Raw genomic sequence first — 9992 nt, forward strand, 5'->3', positions numbered from 1 at the left:
AGTGATGTCAGGCTGAAACTCTCCAGTAGGCGGAAAGCATTCCTAGAATTGTCAATCACTCTCACTGTGCGCGTGTGCGTGTGTGCATGTGTGAACCCTTCATGTCAACCTCACGCCTATAAGTCACACACATGAAAATCAACTTTTAAACAGGTTCATTAATCAACTGTAAAAGTAACCTGAAACGAAATCCCTCTCCTATGACAGTTGCCTTCACTTTAACTCCAAACCTCTCAGTTGAGGCCAGGTAACTAAGCCAGTTAAGAACTTGATCTATGTATGAATGGCATGCATGGTCATTCATCTCCCTGAGCAGGTGAAACACACGCATCATTACAAGCGCCCTGAGCCATGATCCTGTTGCTCTTTCTAACTCCTGTTTCCACAGAGACGGGAAGAGGGATGGAAAGAGAGAGAAAGAGAGAGAGAGACTTCCACTGTGATGGCAGGTAAATGGAGCGGGGAAGGATGCTGTCCTGCTATACCTCCCACACACACGCTCCCACAGCTACTGGAGGGGATAGGTGTTACGCTGTCAGGCTGCATGTTGAGGCAGGGGACGGCTGGGCAGGGCTGCAGACGGCAGGGGTGCAGGGTTGGGTAGGGTGAAGGTTAAACCTGATAGCTGGAGCTACTCATCTTACATGGATGGATATGAGACTAAGGAGAGAGAGGTAGGTAGGTAGAGAGACAGAAATATGAATATGTGGTATATACGCTTTCTATTCACAACGTACGTATAGGTTTTACAGGGTGGTAGGGTGTGGTGGAGAGAGTTTGCATAAGTCATGCTGAGTGCTGATATGAACTACAAGCAGATGTTAATTAATAATTGCAGTCAAGGCCAGCGATCATGTGTTTGTTGTAGAAACCTTTGAGAGCCTGTTTACCCATCTTAACAACAGCTAGTAACATCATAATCTGGTCCAACCCACACGCCCATGTCCTTTGTCATTGTCGTTTAGGTTAACTGAGAGCCACCAATGGGTTTGGGAGTAAACTCAACCAGGAAGTCATGACAAGAAGCGGGTCAACAGTATAGAAAGTTTTATTAGGGATTAAAAATTCAAAGCAGCAGGACTTGAGTACAGCCTTGTTTTTCCTACAAACAGTAAGTCCTGAAAGAATGTCCCACGATACAGAACAGTTCATAATAACCACGACGACAGTAACAGTCATAGAATACTAAAGCACATTCTACCTTTGAGAATGATTTGTCAGCATAGGTTCTGATCTATGGTTCTATAAGCTACCTTCTACAGGCAAAAGGTAATGGTTCGTATTACTCAACGTCATAGGGGAAAATAAAGATCAAAAGGGTAATACTTGATCCAATAAAATGTGTTACTGTGGTGATTTGTTCATATTTTATTCCTTCATTTCTCCCACAGGGACAGTACAGTGCCTCGTGAAATGCTCCAGGTATTGTCTTAACAAACCAATAAATAAACGCTGTCTTGAGACAAAATTAACAAAGAAAATCTATTAAAATCCAAATATAACAGTTTTCAAGGTCCAGAACATTGCTTGTCATCCTGTAACAGGAGACCCATGTATTGGAATAATCCTCTTTAAATAATAACCAGACCAGATTTTTTCTCTTTTTCCCCATTGTCATTTTTTGATCAGGAATGTTGACGGGCAGCCAAATGATACATGTGGGTCCTAAACCCCCTCCTGGTTATGTGGCTGCTCCTGAGCAGCACCTGCAGCATGTGTCTCCGAGGCCAGACTCCTCAACCTGTCAGCACGTTCCTGTCAGTGCTCCACCCCCTCGCCCCCAGAGCACCCCTCCCACCCCCTCATCCCCAGTCCCTCAGATCGAACCATAGCAAAAGGGGTTCTCAACTCGAAATGTATTGAAAATAAAACAGACGGTTCGATTGCAGTCCACGACAAGTGAGATTTAATGTGTAAACATGACATAAGCCGTTACGATGCCATAAGGGAGGACTCTTCAGTGTTGTGGGGGTAACAGAGTGTTTGCAGGGAGTGGGTGGGGGGGCACAGCACTGACATAAAAGTCCTGGGCCCGCTCTGCCTCTAACAGTACATGCAGGTGATCCAGGAGGACAATCAGACCTCAGGAACACGACCAGCTACTATAGTAGTTCTCATTTGTACTGTACAGTATATATACACAGTACTATGCAGTAGTGGAGACTAGTTATACCCTGCCACTGAATATGGGATTAGTGTCCAGTAATGTCCTCCCTGTTGATCTTGGTTTTGGGGTCGGAGGGCAAACTGGGCCTGGGGAGACCAGCAGAGAGGACAGGTGCTGGAAGGCGAGGGGCTAGAGGCTGGGGTTCTGGGGGCTAGAGGCTGGGGCTCTGGGGGCTAGAGGCTGGGGCTCCGGGGGCTAGAGGCTGGGGCTCTGGGGGCTAGAGGCTGGGGCTCTGGGGGCTAGAGGCTGGGAGGGGGGAGGCTGAGGAGGGGGGGGGGGGTGGGTGTGGGTGAGGGGTAGAAAACCTAATCATCTAATACTGTGGAAGGTGGTGACGGAGTTCCCCGAGGCTCGGGCTCCTCAGGGCTCAGTGACGGCCCCAGGCTCCTTCTCATAGATGTAGCTTCCCACTCCGCCTGTGTTCACCCCTGGAAAACACACACACGCGCACACGCACACACCATGTTTTGGATATCGCAACTTGCAAAAGAATGCATCTGGGCTGGGCCCCTTGTGTGGTGCAACGGAGAAACAGTTTGTCAGTGAACACACATGACACGGGAAGACTGTGTGGCAATCGCACACCTTATGCAACACTTCCTGTGCACAAAAACAGCCATGCGCGGCTCGGGGCGCTAACTGTGCACAACGCAGTTCTATTCAAGCCTCGGGAGCCTGCGTGGCACGATAGCACCACCTAGTGTTTATGTGGAGAACACGCGGTAGACAGGAGGTGTACCCACCTTTGGGCCCGAACAGGACAGCGTAGCACGGCTTGTGGCAGTAAGGTTGACCATCATGCTGGGGGGGGGGGAAAACACAACGCAGAGCGTTTCTTGGTACAGATGTATCTGAACACGTTTAACAGAAGCTCTGTGTACGTTCACGACCTAAGCCTTCCACGAACCCATCCTGTGTTCTAGTCTTCTGCACTCTTTCATCCATATTACTCTCTCCATTCCTTTCTCCAATTCTACCTACCAACTTCCCTGGGTCCCTCCCCTCCCTTCATCCGCTTCTTTTTCTTTCTCCTACCTCCATCGCTTTCGTCCCCTCTGTCCACCTCCCTCCCTCCCTCCTTCCCTCCCTCCCCCCCTGCTTCCCTCCCCTCCCCCCCCTCCCTCCCTCCCTCCCCCCCTCCCTCCCTCCCCCCCTGCCTCCCTCCCCTGCCCCCCTGCCTCCCTCCCCTCCCTCCCTCCCTCCCTCCCTCCCCCCCTGCCTCCCCTCCTCCCCCCCTGCCTCCCTCCCTCCCCCCCCCTCCCTCCCTCCCCTCCTCCCCCCCTGCCTCCCTCCCTCCCCCCCTCCCCCCCTCCTCCCCTCCCTCCCTCCCTCCTCCCCTCCCTCCCTCCCTCCCTCACCTCTGCATGGCTCCCAGCAGTCAGGGTCTTGCTGCATCTCTCACAGCGCAGGCAGGGACGATGCCAGTCCTTCCCCAGCGATGTCACCTTCTCAGCTGTGATACACACACACACACCACACACACACACACATACACATGGGTGGTAAGCAAACAAACCACTTCCCCATTTTCCACCACTAGGGCAGGTAGAATAGATAAAGCAGGTAGAATAGATAAAGCAGGTAGAATAGATAAAGCAGGTAGAGCAGATAAAGCAGGTAGAACAGATAAAGCAGGTAGAATAGATAAAGCAGGTAGAATATATAAAGCAGTTAGAATAGATAAAGCAGGTAAAACAGATAAAGCAGGTATAGCAGATAAAGCAGGTAGAGCAGATAAAGCAGGTAGAGCAGATAAAGCAGGTAGAACAGATAAAGCAGGTAGAGCAGATAAAGCAGGTAGAACAGATAAAGCAGGTATAGCAGATAAAGCAGGTAGAATAGATAAAGCAGGTAGAGCAGATAAAGCAGGTAGAACAGATAAAGCAGGTAGAACAGATAAAGCAGGTAGAGCAGATAAAGCAGGTAGAATAGATAAAGCAGGTAGAACAGATAAAGCAGGTATAGCAGATAAAGCAGGTAGAATAGATAAAGCAGGTAGAATGGATAAAGCAGGTAGAACAGATAAAGCAGGTATAGCAGATAAAGCAGGTAGAACAGATAAAGCAGGTATAGCAGATAAAGCAGGTAGAATAGATAAAGCAGGTAGAGCAGATAAAGCAGGTAGAGCAGATAAAGCAGGTAGAACAGATAAAGCAAGTAGAACAGATAAAGCAGGTAGAGCAGATAAAGCAGGTAGAATAGATAAAGCAGGTAGAATAGATAAAGCAGGTAGAGCAGATAAAGCAGGTAGAACAGGGAAGAAGTCACTCACCAAAGTAGACCTTCTTGTTGCACCGAGGACACAGGTTGGCCTCTCCAGAGAAGGTGGTGATGCTGGCAGCTGAGAGAGAGAGAGGGAGGGACGGAGAGAGATATATATGATACACTGTATAAAATGTGACGACACACACACAGTTTACCTAAACATAGGACTGCAAATGAAAGCAGCCCAGTGGCCTGCTCCTGTTGATACGCCACCCCCCCCCCCCCCCCCCCCACCCCAGCAGGTCCCCTAGCCCTGACTCAGCCCCCTTTACTTGGCACCTGCCCCCCCCCAGGAACACTCAGCACTTCTAGTAGGAAGGAAGTTCACCGCAATTTCCACTTCGGCTGTTTTTCCCCCCTCGCCAGTCAATACTCTCATCCATCTTGTGCACACACACGCACGCACACAAAAGGCACTGTAGTCTGCCTGTCTGGGTGATCTCGGGTTCACACAGACTACGCACCAGACCGTACTAGACGATCTCAGAGTAGCGTAAGCCCAAAAAAAAGCCTCACCTTTCACCAGCGCCCTGGTGGGCGCAGCAGTCACCTTCTTCTCCGGGTCGGGGGCTGAGTCTACGGCGGCGGGGGCGGGGGGGCTGTTGACCGGAGCCTCGTAAACGTAGGAGCCCGCCCCCCCGATGTTCACACCTGCGGGACGCCACGAGACAGGGACCCCAGGAACGTTAGTCTCCCCAGACACTACCGCTTTGTTCACCGACTGACTGTGCAACGCTTCATAGATTCATACAGTGCCCTCCAAAAGTATTGGAACAGTGAGGCGAATTCCTTTATTTTTGCTGTAGACTGAAAACATTTGGGCTTGACATCAAATAATGAACGTGAGACCAGAGATCAACGTTTCAGCTTTTATATCCAGGTATTTACATCAGGATCTGATGCACAACTAAGAAAATATCACATTTTGTTTGAATCCACCCATTTGTCATGTGAGCAAAAGTATTGGAACAGATATACTTAAAACATATTTAAGTGAATAAGACTTAATATTTAGTTGCAAATACTTTGCTTTCAATAACTGCAGCAAGTCTGTGACCCATTGACGTCACCAAACTTTTGCATTCTTCCTTTTTGATGCTTTCCCAGGCTTTCACTGCAGCCTCTTTCAGTTGTTGTTTGTTTTGTGGGGTTCCTCCCTTCAGTCTCCTCTTAAGCAGGTAAAATGCATGCTCTATAGGGTTTAAGTCTGGAGATTGACTTGGCCAGTCTAATACCTTCCATTTCTTGCCCCTGATGAACTCCTTTGTTGTTTTGGCAGTGTGTTTTGGGTCGTTATCTTGCTGCATGATGAAGGCTCTGCCAATCAGTTTGGTTGCATCTTTCCTTAAATTGGCAGACAAAATGTTTCTGTAGACTTCCGAGTTCATTTTGCTGCTGCCATCATGTGTTACATCCTCAATGAAGATTAATGAGCCCGTCCTAGAAGAAGCCATGCAAGCCCAAGCCATGACATTACCTCCACCGTGTTTCACAGATGAGCTTGTGTGTTTGGGATCATGAGCAGTTCCTTTATTTCTCCAAACTTTAGCCTTTCCATCACTTTGGTAAAAGTTAATCTTTGTCTCATCAGTCTATAAAACTTTGTCCCAGAATTTTTGAGGTTCATCTCTGTACTTTTTGGCAAATTCCAGCCTGGCCTTCCTATTCTTCTTGCTAATGAGTGGTTTGCATCTTCTGGTGTAGCCCTTGTACTTTTGTTCATGAAGTCTTCTGCGAACAGTAGATAGTGATACCTTCACTCCTGCCATCTGGAGGTTGTTGCTGATCTCACTAACAGTTGTTTTAGGGTCTTTCTTTACAGCTCTCACAATGTTTCTGTCATCAACTGCTGATGTTTTCCTTGGTCTACCTGTTCGACGTCTGCTACTTAGTACACCAGTAGTTTTCTTCTTCTTCAGGACATTCCAAATGGTTGTACTGGCTATGGCCAATGTTTCTGCAATGGCTCTGATTGATTTTCCATCTTCTCTAAGACTCACAATTGCTTGTTTTTCACCCAAAGACAGCGCTCCGGTTTTCATGTTGTTTTCACCTCTGAATACAGTCTGCATAGACAAAACCTATCTTACCCAATCTGAACCTGAGTGTAGACATTCAGTGGTATTTATTGATTGAATAATGTATGTAATAGGACACACCTGGGCAACAAAACACACCTGTCAGTCATATGTTCCAATACTTTTGCTCACGTGACAAATGGGTGGGTTCGAACAAAAAGGTGATATTTTCTAATTTGTGCATCAGATCCTGATGTAAATACCTGGAAATAAAAGCTGAAACGTTGATCTCTGGTTTCACATTCATCGTTTGATGTCAAGCCCAAATGTTTTCAGTCTACAGCAAAAATAAAGGAATTGGCCTCACTGTTCCAATACTTTTGGAGGGCACTGTATTTTGGACAGAAATAAAGCGCGTGTTCGTGGCGTCGTTTAGTGATGTGCGTTGCACCTTTTGGCCCAAAGAGGGCAGCATAGCAGGGCTTGTGGCAGTAGGGCCTTCCATCGTGCTGGAGGACAGAGAAGACACGTTAAACTGGGAAGCTGCTCGTTTTTCATTGAATTGTTGTGTTTTTTACATCTCTGCTTGTGATAATTTGCTTCTACTTTCTATTATTATTATTCTACTATCTTTGTATATTTTCTGATGCGGTTAGTATTTTTTATGTCCAGTAGTTTTTTGGGGTTTTTGGATGCTACTGCGTAGATGTTGCTTGCCAGTGCTTGCCATTTTGTCCTGATGACAAAATGCTATTCGGTGCATGTGACAAGTTGGACTAAGAGGAGGGATTGGCCAAAAAAGGAGAGATGGAGAGACGAGAGATAGGAAAGGAGAGAGGAGGGGAGGAGGAGAAAGGAGCAGGAGAATGACGGTTAATAAATTACATGAGACTGGAACTGTCAACCGCGGCTTGGCAATATCCGTCTTAATCTTCAAGGGACTGCCACGATTCATAATGTAATCATACAATAACATACAAACATCTTAAAATAAGTTATAATTCAATATTGAGTATTGAATTGTATGTGTGTGTCTGTATGTGTGTGCGTGTGTCTGTGTGTGTCTGTCTGTGTGTCTGTCTGTCTGTGTGCACGCGTGTGCATGTGTGTGTGTATCTATGGGGGAGAAAGAATGCGAGATAGGGTGTGAAAAAAGGAATCTGGCTGGCGTTCCACTTTCCATTTCACAGTGTTGAGCGTGTCACTTCCTCCACCAGATGATGACATCAACAGTATCCAGGAGACTGACTGTTGATCCGTCAAACACCGACAGTGAGGGCGTCTGTGTTGAAGTGTCTGTATACAGTCGGGCACAATCCCAACACACCCATTGCCCCTACCTTGGAAATCATCGGCAATGATTAAGTATTTCCTTAAAGAGTAAAGTCTTTTTTAAAGATGATAACCATTGTATTATCTTGGTTGAATGCTATTTCGAGGTATTACAGGCGTTATTCTTGATAACGAGCGTAATGAATACATTGCTAGTATGCTGATGTCTCGAACAGCTCTTTTCTAACATCATTTTAAGGCTGAGAAGTGCAGGACATCGTTCCATGTTGCATGTCCTCCCTTTGATGGCATACAACACCTGAAATAGAGCTCAAGTTCCATGGACTACAGACGGAGTCGGAGTCTTGAAGGGTCGTCCTGTTTCATAGGGACGATTTCAGCCACAACCCCCTTGTAACTCTAAGCCCAGTTCCCCCAGACATGGATTAAAGCCAAAAACATGGAATGAACATCTCCATTGAAAAGGTTTTAGTCTAGGACTAGGCTTGATCCATGTCTGGGAAACCGGGCCTCGGGATTTGAACAAAGTCGAAAAGCGAGGGGCACTCGAAAGAGGGCGTGTGTGTGAGACAGAGAGGGGGGTGAGTGTGTGTGAGTGACTGAGTTCATGTGTGTGTGCGTGTGTCTGTGTTTTCCTGAGGAGGACGAAGAGGATAAGGGTGGCACCAGCGCCATGGGAACCACGCCCACACCACGGACGCCAGGGAAACCCACTACCCACGATGCACCTCACCGCACGTGGCATCTCCTGACTCAGGCGCACGAGTGTCTCCTCCCAGAATGCACCGGGGCAGCGAGCGCCGCTCTGTTCCGATGTCTTAACCATGAGAAACAGGCGCTGCCGTCACACGGAAACACACGCCTCCTTCGGTGGCATCGCGAACGTCGCCGACTAAGCACGAGTGGTTCTCTCAGGACAACGATGCGTTCACACAGATCTCTTTGTCCCCCAGGTCTGCTCTGGCCTGGCCTGGCCTGTCCTGTCCTGGCCTGGCCTGTCACAGTCCTTGAACAACAATGATCTACAATCTGTGCTTCTGTTTTACTGCAGCACCATCAAGCCCGTACAGATGGCTTATCCATCCCGGCCCCACCCACTCACTTCCTGGTGCCGTCCTCCACTTCCTGGTCCCACCAGGAAGCTTCTTGGCGGCACCCTTTGCTGCACATCTTGATTTACGATACACCCCACACGTCCGTCCGTCTATTCATCTATCCATCCACACACACATCAATCCATCTATTCAACTATTCCATTTACATTTTACATGTATTCATTCCGAAGAGGCTTTTAACCAAAGCGACTTCAAAGAAAGAGCTTTACAAAAAGGGCATAGGTCACCGATCATAAACAACGAGATAGCCCCCCAAAACATTGCGGGTCGCCAAAACATGAAGCGTGAGTTGTGAAAAGCAAAGAAGTGCCGATGGGTGGAACCAGAGGAGCATGTCGTTCAACACATTTCAATGAAACCACCATGCTCCTCGACAGTGCTAGAGCAGTGGTTCTCAAGCGTTCGACACCCCGTAACCACCTCAGAAGAGATCGGACTCTCTGAGTACCAACATGATGACCGACGTTAGAATCCAGTAGCGTAAGTCTACCCTATTGAGCTACACACAGTTCACGCAGTAGCTATCGGGGATGTTTGCAAACTACCCGGGAACAGGCAGGTGGTAGTGCGTGCCCAAAAATGTTTTTTGTTTCGAATCAAAAATATTATAGGGAAGGCAAAACGTAATTTTTCATCCCATTTCAATAATATCATGGTTAAGATATTTCTGAGATTCATTCGCCAACCACTAGAAGGGGGCACGCGTACCACCAGTGGTACCAGAGAGTACCTGGAGGAAGGCAATCAACAATAAGATTAATCGCAGACAGTGCAAGCAGTTAATTCAGTTACAACTAACCAACAAGTGCAGCAAGTCCCTCAATAAGGTTCATTATGTTCATGGAGGAAATAAACTAATCCATCCATACATTCAAAAATCCATCCATCTGTTCATCCATCAATCCATCCACTCGACCATGCATCCTTTCATTTGCTCGCACATCCAACCATCTGTCCTTTCATCCACCAATCAGATCATCTGACCCATCATTTATTTAATCATCTACCCATCCGCCCCGTCCCTTGAAGCTTTGGGGGGCACAGCCACGATCTTACTGTGAGGAGAACAGTCACCACCTACGGCCATGACCCAGAACCCCCAAGGGAGCTGCGGTCCTCTCTCGGCCCACGGAC

The 9992-nt window shown here is 47.7% G+C and overlaps 1 protein-coding gene across 1 annotated transcript in view; it reads right to left on the bottom strand.

The window, feature by feature from the left end:
• Positions 1–2402: 2402 nt before the first annotated feature.
• Positions 2403–9992, bottom strand: part of LOC124466371 (cysteine-rich protein 2-like) — a 15864-nt gene continuing 8274 nt past the window's right edge. The window contains exons 2-4 of the mRNA XM_047018202.1: positions 3526–3620; positions 2911–2968; positions 2403–2595 (exon numbers count right to left, since the gene is read on the bottom strand). Of these exons, the coding sequence (XP_046874158.1) occupies positions 2528–2595; positions 2911–2968; positions 3526–3620 (221 nt within the window). The 3' untranslated portion in view covers positions 2403–2527. The remainder of the gene's footprint in view (positions 2596–2910; positions 2969–3525; positions 3621–9992) is intronic.

This window comes from Hypomesus transpacificus, chromosome 3 (assembly GCF_021917145.1).
Source record: "Hypomesus transpacificus isolate Combined female chromosome 3, fHypTra1, whole genome shotgun sequence".
Taxonomy (NCBI): Eukaryota; Metazoa; Chordata; class Actinopteri; order Osmeriformes; family Osmeridae; genus Hypomesus; species Hypomesus transpacificus.